This window comes from Cyprinodon tularosa, unplaced genomic scaffold (genome assembly GCF_016077235.1).
Source record: "Cyprinodon tularosa strain WSP-4 unplaced genomic scaffold, ASM1607723v1 ctg344, whole genome shotgun sequence".
In the NCBI taxonomy this organism is placed as follows: domain Eukaryota; kingdom Metazoa; phylum Chordata; class Actinopteri; order Cyprinodontiformes; family Cyprinodontidae; genus Cyprinodon; species Cyprinodon tularosa.
The window spans coordinates 549,330-563,778 of NW_024039057.1; the positions used below are offsets into that span (position 1 = coordinate 549,330).

The 14,449-nt window shown below is 38.1% G+C and overlaps 1 protein-coding gene across 1 annotated transcript; it reads left to right on the forward strand.

The window, feature by feature from the left end:
- ccnt2b (cyclin T2b) lies at positions 1 to 12,943 on the forward strand. Its single transcript, XM_038294772.1, has 9 exons — positions 1 to 262; positions 704 to 785; positions 863 to 991; positions 6,274 to 6,334; positions 7,201 to 7,263; positions 7,406 to 7,451; positions 10,447 to 10,610; positions 10,992 to 11,062; positions 11,145 to 12,943. Exons 1-9 carry the CDS (start codon positions 105 to 107, stop codon positions 12,129 to 12,131), a joined length of 1,761 nt encoding a protein of 586 aa, XP_038150700.1. The 5' UTR covers positions 1 to 104; the 3' UTR covers positions 12,132 to 12,943.
- Positions 12,944 to 14,449: the final 1,506 nt, after the last annotated feature.

A 14,449-nucleotide genomic window follows, 5' to 3' on the forward strand; every position in this document is an offset into this window, starting at 1 on the left:
TCCCCCCGGCTTCACACTCCGCTTCTCGTTTCGTCATTCCGGTGCTCCGGTCGCCTCGCTCCCCTCCCGGTGCTAAAGCCGTCGGGCTTGGCCGTGGGAGCGTAATGGCGGTGCACCGGGGACCCTCTACGAAATGGCTGTTTACCCGGGAGCAGCTGGAAAACACACCGTCTCGTCGCTGCGGGATAGAGGCGGACAGAGAGCTCTCCTACAGGCAGCAGGCCGCCAATTTAATCCAGGACATCGGCCAGAGGCTCAACGTGTATCCTTTGTCAGGGCAGCGGCTAACCGGTTAGAGGCGGTTGCCGTGAGCTCAGACCGAGTCTTATTTATTTTTTCGCCAAACTTAACTCTCCCTCAAACATAAAAAAACATTTACAACTAAAACGTAGTAGTTATTGCCGGTTAGCTTGATGCTTTTGCGCTACGGAAGCTGCAAGGGCCTGTAGTTAGCTTAGCTATTGTTTAGCCTGGTTCAATTTCTATTGTTAGCGCCGACACGGTTTGTATTTGTCATGAACACCCAACATTTCACCAGAAACAGACATATAATCCACCAGAAGATCAAAGCTGAGATTAATTTTCACATTGATATCATTTTCTATAGCTCAGTCGTTTGTTAGAGCCCCAAATTTCTGGCTAATCGCTGCTAGCTTTGCTTTCTTACACGTTACTCGCATTTCTTCCTTGACTCTTTCAACAGATCTCAACTAATAATTAACACCGCTATAGTTTATATGCATAGGTTTTATATGATCAACTCCTTCACCAAATTCAATAGAAATGTAAGTATACACGCAGTTATCCCTTTAAATCGGCCTCCCACGGTGTTAAACTAACAGTTTCCTGCCTCGTTTTATAGATAATTTCCCAGACCACCTTATTCCTGGCAGCTAAAGTGGAGGAGCAGCCCAGGAAGCTGGAGCACGTCATTAAAATAGCCCATGCCTTCATTAACCCACAAGATCCTGTCCCTGACACTAAAAGCAGTGTAAGTGATCTCAAAGTGAAGGATTGATTGGGGTTCTGGTTAGATCTCCCACCTTATTTTATGTATATTTTGGGTTGCTTTTTAAATAAATGAAGGTTAGACTCAGAACTGGTAATTGGAATCAATCAAATTGTTAAATCTATATAATGAACATGTTATTAATAGACTGGTTCATAATTACAAAATCTCACTTTTTAAATTTTTTTAAATCAAAAATGTAATTTAAAGAGTTTGTCTGGAGTGATCTCTTCTCAGGAAAAGCAGTGTAGAGTGAAAGTTTTCGGTTGTAAACACTGTGAGGAGTGTTGGCCTAGTTGTTAGAACAGTGCACTTGTGCTCTGAGAAGGTTGGAAGTACCTGGTTCTATCCCCGCAGACTGCCACTCTGGGTTAACAGGGCACCGTACAGGGGCAACCCGCTGCTCTGTAGGGTTGGCAATTGATAAGATTTTCACGATTCTGATACCCTTATCGATTCTGTGAAACAATGAACTTGGTAAGTGCATGGTGACATTCGTCTACCTTCGCCTGGGACATTCTATTTCTGTCTGCCTCGGCGAAAACAGAAGGCAGTGAACGGGAGCTGCCACTCAAGTCAGGCTACCCATCTCGTCACAGTCATCTAAATCTAATGGAGAAGGCATCCGTTTAATGAAAAAGCATTACTGTACAATTTCGGGAAATAAACTCATCTCCCCCTGATTTAAATAAACGAGCGTCACCTTCGTAGCATGTTTAATAACCCCAAAGAGAGGTAGGAAACTGGTTTATTTCCAGAAATGGCATATGATTTACTAGGAACCACATTAAGCACAGCCAGTGGTATAAAACTAGCTACTTACCACCAGAGTTGCCTTCCATGCTGGTCGTAACTTTAGCTATTGTCTGGAAGCATCAAAAACACAGTATTCGTTAAAATGTATGCCATGTTGTGTGCGCAGGTATTTCTGCATGTTAGATGTATTTCCTCCCACGGATGTAGCTGCCGCTTTGCAATGATTGCAAATCTTTCTCTTCCTTAAAATGAAGCCAAACTTTTAGTTTCGCTTTTCTAGACTCATGCTTGGTCACGTCGTACTTGCTTACTGATTGCCGTGTGCGTAACTTGCGTAGAAAACGTGAATTAAGTCGCGCTGCCCAGCGCTAGGCTCTGGTGCTGCCTGGAATCAATAAGAAAATCGTTAAGCGAGCTGACAAACGGTGCCATGGGATTGGAACACATGGTACCGGTTCTGAACAGGAAGGAACCGGGTTTTTCCGATTCCCATCCCGAGTTAAATGCAGAGGTAAATTTCTCTAAAGTGAGATCAATATAGTTATATTATTATAATTTCACAGAGCCTTCTTTTAACACCAGATTGAAAATGACTGAGTTAGGACTGCAAATGAATAAATATGTAGTATGCAGTGATTTAATGCTGTTGTGGGAAATGCAGGAATACGTTATTTTATTGTGGTGCATGTTTTATTTTCTAACATTAACATGCTTAGGGAATACAGGCGGAAATTAGCACATGTGCTATGACCTGGTAGAATCCAAATGTTCCTTTCTGGGGTGAACATATATTGCACGCTGTTTATTTATTTAAACAGAGACAAACGATGACAAAAATGCTACAGTACATTACATTGCAGTCATCACCTGGGTAACCAGCATTGAGACTCAAAGTTATTAGTCAAACTATTATATTTTGCTCTTATTTTTGGAAACAGATTCTTTTCATTTTAATGAGTTATGGTGCTAAAACATAGTATTAGGGCCAGGCTAGAGATTTCTTTTTCTTCTGTTTCGAGAATAAAGTCGCAACGAGAATAGTCATAAAATTACGAGAAAAAAGTCGTAATATTAAGAGAATAAAGCCCTAAAATTATGAGAAACAAGTTGTATTCTATGACAACTCCTCCAAGAAGCACTTTCTTCCCTAAAATTAGGAATGTGGAGCATTATGTGAAGTTATACTTTGGCATCCGTTTGAAAAATAAAATCTTTTAGCACACCAGCATCAAATTGGGCAGTAGGTCAAAGTGGACTCTGGTTGCTGTTTGGTGGCGCTCGTCGGCCATCATCTGCTGGTCGGAGCGTGAAGGTTTCTTTCTGAAACGGGTTGTGGTATGATGATTTAATTCTCTTAATGTTACGACTTTATTCTTGTAATGTTACGACTTTATTCTCCTAATGTTATGACTTTATTCTCGCAATGTTACGACTTTATTCTCCTAATGTTACGACTTTATTCTCCTAATGTTATGACTTTATTCTCGCAATGTTACGACTTTATTCTCCTAATGTTACGACTTTATTCTCCTAATGTTATGACTTTATTCTCGCAATGTTACGACTTTATTCTCCTAATGTTACGACTTTATTCTCCTAATGTTACGACTTTATTCTCCTAATGTTATGACTTTATTCTCGCAATGTTACGACTTTATTCTCCTAATGTTACGACTTTGTTCTCCTAATGTTACGACTTTATTCTCCTAATGTTACGACTTTATTCTCGTAATGTTATGACTTTATTCTCCTAATGTTACGACTTTATTCTTGCAATGTTACGACTTTATTCTCCTAATGTTATGACTTTATTCTCGCAATGTTAGGACTTTATTCTCCTAATGTTACGACTTTATTCTCGTAATGTTATGACTTTATTCTCCTAATGTTATGACTTTATTCTCGCAATGTTACGACTTTATTCTCCTAATGTTATGACTTTATTCTCGCAAAGTTACGACTTTATTCTCCTAATGTCACGACTTTATTCTCGTAATGTTATGACTTTATTCTCCTAATGTTATGACTTTATTCTCGCAATGTTACGACTTTATTCTCCTAATGTTATGACTTTATTCTCGCAAAGTTACGACTTTATTCTCCTAATGTCACGACTTTATTCTCCTAATGTTATGACTTTATTCTCCTAATGTTACGACTTTATTCTCCTAATGTTATGACTTTATTCTCGCATTGTTACGACTTTGTTCTCCTAATGTTACAACTTTATTCTCCTAATGTTACGACTTTATTCTCGTAATGTTATGACTTTATTCTCCTAATTTTACGACTTTATTCTTGCAATGTTACGACTTTATTCTCCTAATGTTATGACTTTATTCTCGCAATGTTAGGACTTTATTCTCCTAATGTTACGACTTTATTCTCGTAATGTTATGACTTTATTCTCCTAATGTTATGACTTTATTCTCGCAATGTTACGACTTTATTCTCCTAATGTTATGACTTTATTCTCGCAAAGTTACGACTTTATTCTCCTAATGTCACGACTTTATTCTCCTAATGTTATGACTTTATTCTCCTAATGTTACGACTTTATTCTCCTAATGTTATGACTTTATTCTCGCATTGTTACGACTTTATTCTCGCAATGTTACGACTTTATTCTCCTAATGTTACGACTTTATTCTCCTAATGTTACGACTTTATTCTCCTAATGTTATGACTTTATTCTCGCAATGTTACGACTTTATTCTCCTAATGTTACGACTTTGTTCTCCTAATGTTACGACTTTATTCTCCTAATGTTACGACTTTATTCTCGTAATGTTATGACTTTATTCTCCTAATGTTACGACTTTATTCTTGCAATGTTACGACTTTATTCTCCTAATGTTATGACTTTATTCTCGCAATGTTAGGACTTTATTCTCCTAATGTTACGACTTTATTCTCGTAATGTTATGACTTTATTCTCCTAATGTTATGACTTTATTCTCGCAATGTTACGACTTTATTCTCCTAATGTTATGACTTTATTCTCGCAAAGTTACGACTTTATTCTCCTAATGTCACGACTTTATTCTCGTAATGTTATGACTTTATTCTCCTAATGTTATGACTTTATTCTCGCAATGTTACGACTTTATTCTCCTAATGTTATGACTTTATTCTCGCAAAGTTACGACTTTATTCTCCTAATGTCACGACTTTATTCTCCTAATGTTATGACTTTATTCTCCTAATGTTACGACTTTATTCTCCTAATGTTATGACTTTATTCTCGCATTGTTACGACTTTGTTCTCCTAATGTTACGACTTTATTCTCCTAATGTTACGACTTTATTCTCGTAATGTTATGACTTTATTCTCCTAATGTTACGACTTTATTCTTGCAATGTTACGACTTTATTCTCCTAATGTTATGACTTTATTCTCGCAATGTTAGGACTTTATTCTCCTAATGTTACGACTTTATTCTCGTAATGTTATGACTTTATTCTCCTAATGTTATGACTTTATTCTCGCAATGTTACGACTTTATTCTCCTAATGTTATGACTTTATTCTCGCAAAGTTACGACTTTATTCTCCTAATGTCACGACTTTATTCTCCTAATGTTATGACTTTATTCTCCTAATGTTACGACTTTATTCTCCTAATGTTATGACTTTATTCTCGCATTGTTACGACTTTATTCTCGCAATGTTACGACTTTATTCTCCTAATGTTATGACTTTATTCCTGAAACGGAAGTAAAAAATCCCTAGCCTGGCCCTAATACTCTGTCGTAAGGGTGCACATTAATGCCCAGAATTAAGAAAGAAAAAAGGCCAAAAAGTGGAAAATGTTAACCGTATTTAGGCAAAAACAGCTACTCATGTATGCTGTTCCAGATTGTTTTTAAATTTTAATAAACCATCAATGTTGGCTTTCTTCAAACAACGCATTCATCTACTTTGTTTTTAGAAATATCTAACCAGGGCTGGCTGGCTTCTTTGGTAGAAAATCTGATTACCGTTCAGCTTTGGTTGCATGCTGCAAGGAGCGGATGCAAATGTGAGGAAAATCCTGAACTCCAGGTTAAACTGTCTCACTGTAATTAATGGTCATTTAACTAAAGAGAGCTACATGGGGGAAATGATCACAAAGTGATGCAAAAACACCATTTACGTGCATCTGGGAAAAAAAAAAAAAAAAAAAAAGCCTCAAATTTAGCTTATTAAATTGTGAACATCCATGTAGCAGGAGATGTAACCGTTGCTTGGGTGTATCTCAGTACCCGCAGATCAGGTTTGCTTTTATATGTAGTTTGGTACCAAATGTGTAAGAAATCCTAATCTTAATGCTTTAAATTAAGTTGTAAAGACTGAATGTCTAATATCAAGAATCTTTTTTTCAATGAGTGATCATGGTGAACCAGATTCCTCATTTCTAAGGTTGTATTACTTTGCACACTGACTCTGTTTTGCAGTAGGTTAGTAATACGGCAGATTCCAGGAAATTGCTGAGAGGTACTTTACCTTTGTTTGTTTATTTTTTTTAGGCGTTCCAACTGCTGGCACAAGAGCTTGTAGCCCTAGAAACAATAGTGCTGCAAACGCTGGGTAAGAAATCTTCCGCTTTGCTTTATGGCTGCAGCTAATGATTATTTTCCAAATCGATTAACCTGTCGATTATTTAGCAAAGGGTTCCTTGTAGAGGACTTTTTGTGAAATTAAACCAGGTGAAAGTAAAACCTTTCAACTTGAGGCATTCTGGATAGAGCATATTGACAAATGAACAAGATGTATTATAGATTATATAGATTTTTTTATTTTTGGGTATACTTGCTGCTTTAGGTGTGTCACTGTCAGCTGAAGGCATGTTTTAGAGTCTCTATACTTCAGTTAACAATCAATTACTAAATTAGTCGATGATTATTTTAATAAGTCATTAATCACAATTAATCCGATTAATTGTTTCAGGGTTATTTTGTGAAAATAAGCAATAAGGGACTGAATCATACTGTTATAATGTCAGGATTAGCTATTGCTATTGGAAATCAAGAAATTTCCTTATATTAATTTTAATTCTTATACATTTCAAATTACAGATGTTGAGATAAGAATAAAGCATTGTATAGTGAAACTTTACAATTAAAAATTATTTACACGAGGAAGTCAAATCTTGTTGCTATGGAAACAAGCCTATAGATTTCTGTCTCAGAATTACAACATAATGAAAGTATTGATTTTAATCGAAAATTAAATATAGCCTTGAAAAAAATTATCGAAATAATACAAACTTATTATGATATATACTTATTATTAACTGACAATTGACGATTGTTTCAATAAGCAATTAATCATGGTTAATCTGATTGTTTCTGCTCTACTTTGTTTGATTTCCAGTAAAATGTAGTTTTTTAATGCTGAGTTATTGTTTGATTTTTCACATGGGCTGTTTGTTCTTCTTCTTCCGTGTGCTGCAGGTTTTGAAATTACAGTTGATCATCCTCACACAGATGTTGTGAGGTGTTCCCAGCTAGTGCGAGGTATTGCTTTTTTTCCCCTTGCAAACATTTGCAGTAAATCTGTTTTTAAATTATTTAACCAAGATATTTACTTTTTTTGGCTCAATTATATCTTGTATGTTTTAAACGAGGACTAAAATGTTTTTTTCTTTTTCTTTTACAGCAAGCAAGGATTTGGCACAGACTTCCTATTTCATGGCTACCAACAGGTTATTATCCTGTTCCCATTCTTGCACTGTAATGGCACACTATAGCTTCCTGTCCTGCAGGGTCCCCCTCCCTGTGCCCAATGCCCTGCATGCAGCCTGGGCCCCGGGAACGCCCGGATGACGGGAAGTACCGGCCAGGCTGCTGTGTGCGGTGTATTGTACAAGGGCTCAGTGTTGGCACATAGGGGTTCAATGCACAATGCGGAGTGTAGTGGTGCTGTTTACCTCTCAGGGTTGTTTGGTACGGAGTGCACATGTCTAAAAAAAACAAACAAAACACAAACGGTAGCCTGAACATAGCTTGCCACTAAAGATTCTTTAACTTATAAAGTTTCTTGGTAAGTACAGTTCAGTTCTTTTCATCTTTTTTTTTCATCAGTTTTACATTTTATTTCACAGCAAAAAATAAAAAAATAATTGCACGCTAAAAAATATTTGTTGTAATTAAAGTTGAGGAAATACTAAAATAATTTGATTCAAACCTAAGTTAACTGAACGTTTTGCAATTAAAAAAAACTGTTTTTAAATGAACAAATAAATAGTTTTAATGTTGATTATAAATATGAGCATCTTATCCTGCTTTATCAAAATGCAAATTAAGAAGAAACTGGCGTCGGAGACAAAAAGCCAGATTGAAGCCAATCAAGCTGTTAATCAGCTGATAGCATAGCTTCCATGTATGCTAACCTCCCTCGTCTTGCACCTGAATGTTGATGATGTGGTTTAGGGCAGGATAACATGCGCTGGGGGTCAGAGGGATGCAGATCTACAAAATGATCTTTTGGTATTCTATGTTTTGAAGCTGCAAAGTCCAAATAAAAAAAAAAAAGTTTTTTTGGTGTGGATGAAGACATAGCATGTTAGCATCAGTTAGAGAATCTTCCTCCATCTTTCACTGGCTGGAGTTTTGATCTATATTCTATTGCCTCCCCTGCTTCTAGTTCTTCCCTTTGCATTTTAAACCTCTACCCAGAGGTTAGGACTTGCCAACTCTGCATATTTGCAATTTTTATTGGTATGAGGTGATTTATAGATTAAACTATTTGGAGATGTACTTCAAATATTTTTTCTCTAAATGCCTTGCTTATAGAGGCATCATGGTGGCTAGTTTAGTACTGCCATCTTGTGGCTATTTTTGGTAGCTTTAAGGCTCTTTGATTTAGATGACAACTTAATAAACTGTTATATGCATTTAGTTAAGTCAGTTAAATGTCCTTAGATGAACCCAGGGATAAAAAGGCTGATATTTTCCTGTTTTTAAACAATTTCCTAGCAGAGCTCAGACTGCTATGTAATGTTGGATGAATAATCTGAATTTAATGAGGAATGAGATCCAAATGGCAAAAAGCTCTGATATCATGTGTACTGGGAGATATCTGTTGAAGGGAGGCAGAGCAGATCTTTAAACTGCAACGCTTTTCATTGAAAGTGTTTAAAACAACAGGAAGAACCTTTATCGCCTCAACCATCTCTTTAAACCACTACAGTAAAATTAGTTTTTAAGATAATTACTTCGTTAAAATACTAGCTTCAATTTCTGTATATATTATTGATAGCATTATGGAAATCAGCGTAGATGAAAAGTGTCTGTTTCTACCTTAGTTTTAACTGGCTTTAATGCAAAGATAATTTATCAAAATGCTTTATCAAAGTATCCCCCCTGGTTAAGATGTTGATTTGGTGCTTTTTTTTAGTGCATTGAAATCCGAATCCTAATGTCAAATTTTCAGGCTAGAAATTTTTCTTTTCCCAAATTAGAAAAAAGGATTGCTTTTCTAAACATTCCCTGCCATTAACGATTGTACGTGAAGTCTCTTTCATCTCTACCAGGGGTGCCCCTGAATGTCTTGTTAACATTGGCTCTGCCAGATGTTTCTATTTGTTTTATTGCCATCTATACAAACATTGCTTTAATTATCAAACTGAATCTTTGTTTTTTAAACTAAAATAGGTAAAAATGGTTTAATATAAACACTGTTTACACACCATATCAGGAAATAAATGGCAAATATAGATAAAAGCTGTAATGGGCTCTAAGCAAAACCCCAGTACGACTTGAATTTAAGTCTATTGTTTCCTGTGTTTTTTTAACTGGATGAAGTGATTAATCCAGGCATGCCTGACCTCAGCAACAATTGCCAGACACACCTGGATTAATCAGTTCCTCCAGCAATGAATGACAGGAAATAAAAGAGCTGCCTTAAATTCAGGCAGTAGTGGCCCATTCCTAATTTAAAATCGACGTCTACCTCATTGCAGAGAGTATAAACGGTCATAATTCTGCCATTGTTCAGTTACAGAACGATCCTCTTTGGTAACGATTGCTTCGGCTTTTTGAATAGATGTTCGCTCACAGAAAAAAATGAAACGTCTCAATTTGTTGTCTCATTAAGATGCTATCCAGTACGTGTGTAGATCAATGCGGGCCATCTAGGAAATAATTTGAGTTCTTTATAGGTTTAGAATGGGAACCCAGCTTTACGTAGTTGGAGGGGAAACATTGAGATACGATTACCGATCGAAGGCGGCCCAATGCTGTAGGTCAGATCCTTTGTCACTCCGCCCCACTATGATCGAGCTGAGAGAAATTTCACACGCGTTAAGAATTCATGAGGTGAAATTGTCCCTGATAGATCAAACAGCAGTCAGGAAAAACATTCCCTCTCATCCCTTCGTGTCCAGCAGGCAGGAGGACTCGGTGCTCAGGAATCTTAAACATCAGAAGGAGGAAGTTTCCTCAGCAGATGTGCTGCTTTAGAAAAACATCCCCTGCTTCTGGATGTAAATCAAATCAAATGGTTCATACTATCTGCAATGATCCGGTTCAATGATTTAATCCTAAATATTTCATACCAAGTCCTTAAATTGTTGAAATATATTTTCTTGTTCCAGTTCTAGTAGGTAAGCTGTAATGCTGTTAGTTTAGGCAGTGTTTGTGAAGTGAGAGCGATCTGCTGAGCCGACTGATGTACCTGTGCCGTGTGTCTCCCTGCAGTTTGCACCTCACCACCTTCTGCCTGCAGTACAGGCCAACGGTTGTAGCTTGCGTCTGCATCCACCTGGCCTGTAAGTGGTCCAACTGGGAGATCCCGGTGTCCACAGATGGGAAGCACTGGTGGGAGTACGTGGACCGCACCGTTACGCTACAGCTGCTAGACGGTAAGGTTGGGAGCCCGATCTGGTGTTTAATGGACGTTTCATTTGTTTCATGCAGGGAGAGGAAGCAGGTGTAGAAAAAGCGGGGGTTTCTTCGCAGTATGCAGAGGTCTGGATGTATTTGGAGTATTTTCCATCATCTTTCAAGAAACCAGTCCATCTGTCTACCTAACCCTTTTTTCCTGGTTTAAATCCTCCATCCTACCCATCACTTTATCCATCTGTTTTCTATCCTCCCAGTTTCTTCCATATTTAACCCCAGACCTCTGCAAAAAATGCCCTCTAGAAATTCATACTTAGAAATGTAGAAAGGACGTGAAACCATGTCCATTAAATGTTTGCTTGTTTAATATTTGATTATAATTCAGTATATGTTCCTTTCAGAACTTACCCATGAGTTCCTTCAGATTCTGGAGAGGACGCCCAGCAAACTGAAGAGGATACGAAACTGGAGGGTATGTCCGAAACGAGCCGACCGCATGAGTATTTCTCCTGCAGAGTTGTTGGTTTAAAAAATGCTGAACTGTCTGTCTGTAGGCCATTCAAGCAGCAAAGAAACCAAAGACAGAAGGTTCGACTGTGGAGAGTGCCTTCCAGGGGACATCTTTAGACGGCCTTCCTGGTGTTACCAACTCCTTCTTCCCCTCCGCCTCTACGTCAAACTCTTCTGAAATGTCCGCCCTGAGCTCCATGACGACCTCTTACCCCATCTACCAGCAGCTCAGCGACCAGTTCTCCCAGCCTGCCCACTCAGACTTCACGCTGGTCAAACACAAAGCTACAGCCGGGTCCAGCAGCGAGCACGAGCAGCCGGGCGTGAACGTCGCGTCTTTCTCCCGGCCGCCAAAAGTCTTGACTCTAGAGAAGTACAGGGTGAAACAGGCGGGGGAGCTGGCCCTGCAGAGCGGCATGAAAGAGGAGCCCGGCGCCGAGATCTACGCGCCTCCAGCTGTCTCCTCCCACCACCACAAGAGACGCTCGCAGCAACAAACCGGCCAGTCGGGCGACGGCAGGAGGGAGAAGTCGAGCTCAAAGAAGCCGAGGCTCGCCTCCTGCTACGCCGAGAACGGCTCCGCCGCAGGCGAGGAATTTAAAATGAGGATCAAAGTTTCATCCGACCCGGGCGGGACTCTGTCCGGGAAGGACAAGCACAAAGAGCACGGCGGGCACCGCCACTCTAAACACAGCCACTCGTATTCTCTGAGCGGGAGCGCCGACGGTGCGTCGTTCTCCGTCCGAGCCCCCGGCAGCCACTTGAACGACGGGAGCTCCTCCGGCTCGTCCCGTAAGAGACAGCACGCAGACGGCGGCGGCCATAACCACCACCACCACTCCAAGAGCAGCAGGTCCTCCAAAGGACTGGGCTCGGCTCACTACCCATCGGACGGCGGCCAGAGAGCCATGGAGCTCCACAGCCACGATGGGACAAACGGTATGCTGCTGTCCAACGGCCAACACACTGACTACAAAAACACTTTCGACATGCTGGACTCTTTACTAAGTGCCCAAGGAATGAACTTGTAACTGTGAGCTCCTGGTGTTAACTAGGAAAGGTTTTATAGAGTTTAAAAAGCGACTTTATCGGTCTTAAGTTATCTGCATCACACTGATTATTGATGATTCCTATCAAACTACAGAGCTGTGTATTAATTCCTCGCAACACAAAAACACCACGTATGAGTTGCTTTGGGAATGCAGCCGAAAAATAATTCCTTTTAATGTAATTTTAAATGAGCTGATGGTTATTTTAAGTGTGCACGTTTTTAAAGTCACAAAAAGAGAAGGAAGGAAGAAAAAAAAAGAAATTTCGCTGCCTTTGTGACAGTTTACAATTCATTTTTGTCGTTCAGTTTGTTCCACGAGAATCTCAGGTCTTTAAACATTTTTGATAAAAGAGCAAATCTCCCTCTGATCGGGGAGGAGACGGGTCGAGGTTTTTACACCCGACCCAGGAAGGGAAAACACGGTCTGCTTACGTTACAGGGTGCATCGGCGAGGCTCCATTTGCTATTTGAAGGCTGCACCTACTGAGCTACAGGTGACGCTTATGTTACAACTGCTGTGGATGTGCATTGAAACCATAGCAGCTAAAGTTAAAACAAAACAAAAAAAAACTTGTGATTGTTCTAGTCAATCGCTATTCTGTATGATAAATGTTATTAACTATCAGAACATACAGATCTCTAAAGTTGTGTGTACATAGGACTTTAGATGAGAAGTGTTGATTATTGCATCAGTCCAAATGACTCCATTGTATTAAGATCCAAAGCAGACTGTATCGATGAGAAAATCCTTAATTCATGTTTTGGGAGCCCAAATAAAAACGATACGAAACTGAGCTTCATCCGTCCAATTTTCTCTATCAACTGCTGACAACATGATACAAAGGTTGATATTTAAAATAAAGGATAAAATCAATCAAATGGGTGTTACTTAAATATGTACCACAGGATCCTGCAATATTATGGTTTCCAAACTTGATAATTCAAGCTTTTTAGTTTCATTTTTTTTTCTAAATAAAAGAACAAGGTGGAATTTTTCAAGGATTATAAATAATTTCTATAGCTGAAGTTAGAAATCAAATTCTTTACCACAAGAGTTTGATAAAAAAATATGTTCTGCTTTTAAATTGTTCCCTAATTTTTATTTTTTTTTAACCTACTACCTTCCTGTCCAAATTAAATACATGATCTACTATTAAGAACATAAACTAATTCATGACGTAAGCTTTAGGTTTTATTTATTTAAGATAAATAAAAATCTAGCAATTAAGCTCACAGAATGGGTTGTGACCCCTAGTGGGTTACAGAGGTACTGCAGTTAGGGGTCATTAATTCTGATAAGATTTTAATTGCAAATGAATTAATCGTAACGTTTGCAATACTCATCAAATAACAAACAATACTATAACGCTTTAACCTTACACTGGTACCATTAAGACCCGATACTTGTGGAGTTTTTCTTGATTTTTGTTAATTTACCAAGAGGAAAATATTAGAAAAATCATCTGGGTGTAACTTTTTAAATCTTCATCCTTAGCTTTATGTTATTATATTATTGTCTCTCTTTAACCAGCTGTTAAAAACTTAAGAGATGAAGATGAACTCAAAGGTTGAGAAAATAAGCAATAAGGGACAGAATGATACTGTTATGACTTCAGGATTAGCTCGGTTCTCTTCATATGTGGTATTGTGAAATTAAGAAATGTCTTTATCTTAAGATAGTTTAAATTGTTTTGTATATTTTCAAATTAAAGATATGATGTTTAGATAAGAATAAAGCAATGTAGAGTAAAACTTTACAATTAAAATAAGATTATATTTCCTCAAGAGGAAGTGAAACCTTTTATCCAATCCAATCCAATCCACTTTATTTATATAGCACGGTTTAAATAAACACAAGGTTTCCAAAGTGCTGCACAAAAAGATAAAATAACTAAAATAAATAAAAGTAATAAAATAAAATAAATAAATAATTTTATCACGTAGGACTTGTTGCTATAGAAACAAGCCCATAGATTTCAGTGTCTGAAAATTACAATATAATGAAAGTCATCAATTTGAATTGAAATAGAAATATAGCCTTAAAAAACGTATCGAAACAATACAAACTTGAGATCTTGTCTCAAATTGTAAAAATGGAACAGCTTATCAACAACCTTGATACCATCTTACCTAATCCTATAGAAATAAAAAGAGCAAAGCATCGTTAAACCTGAGTTTTGCTCCAGCCGATCCAAACTCCTTTAAATTTCCCATCATCACTCAGGTGTTTAATGGGAAGGAGTCTGAAATCCAGGAGGAACTCCAGAAAACGGATTTCTATGAACATTTGTCCACAAA

Bases quoted from the DNA above. Each gene is read 5' to 3' on its own strand.
- ccnt2b (XM_038294772.1), top strand. From the start codon at position 105: ATGGCGGTGCACCGGGGACCCTCTACGAAATGGCTGTTTACCCGGGAG. The intron at 263-703 runs GTATCCTTTGTC...CTCTTTCAACAG, and splicing joins ATCGGCCAGAGGCTCAACGT to ATCTCAACTAATAATTAACA. The intron at 7,452-10,446 runs GTTATTATCCTG...GTCTCCCTGCAG, and splicing joins TATTTCATGGCTACCAACAG to TTTGCACCTCACCACCTTCT.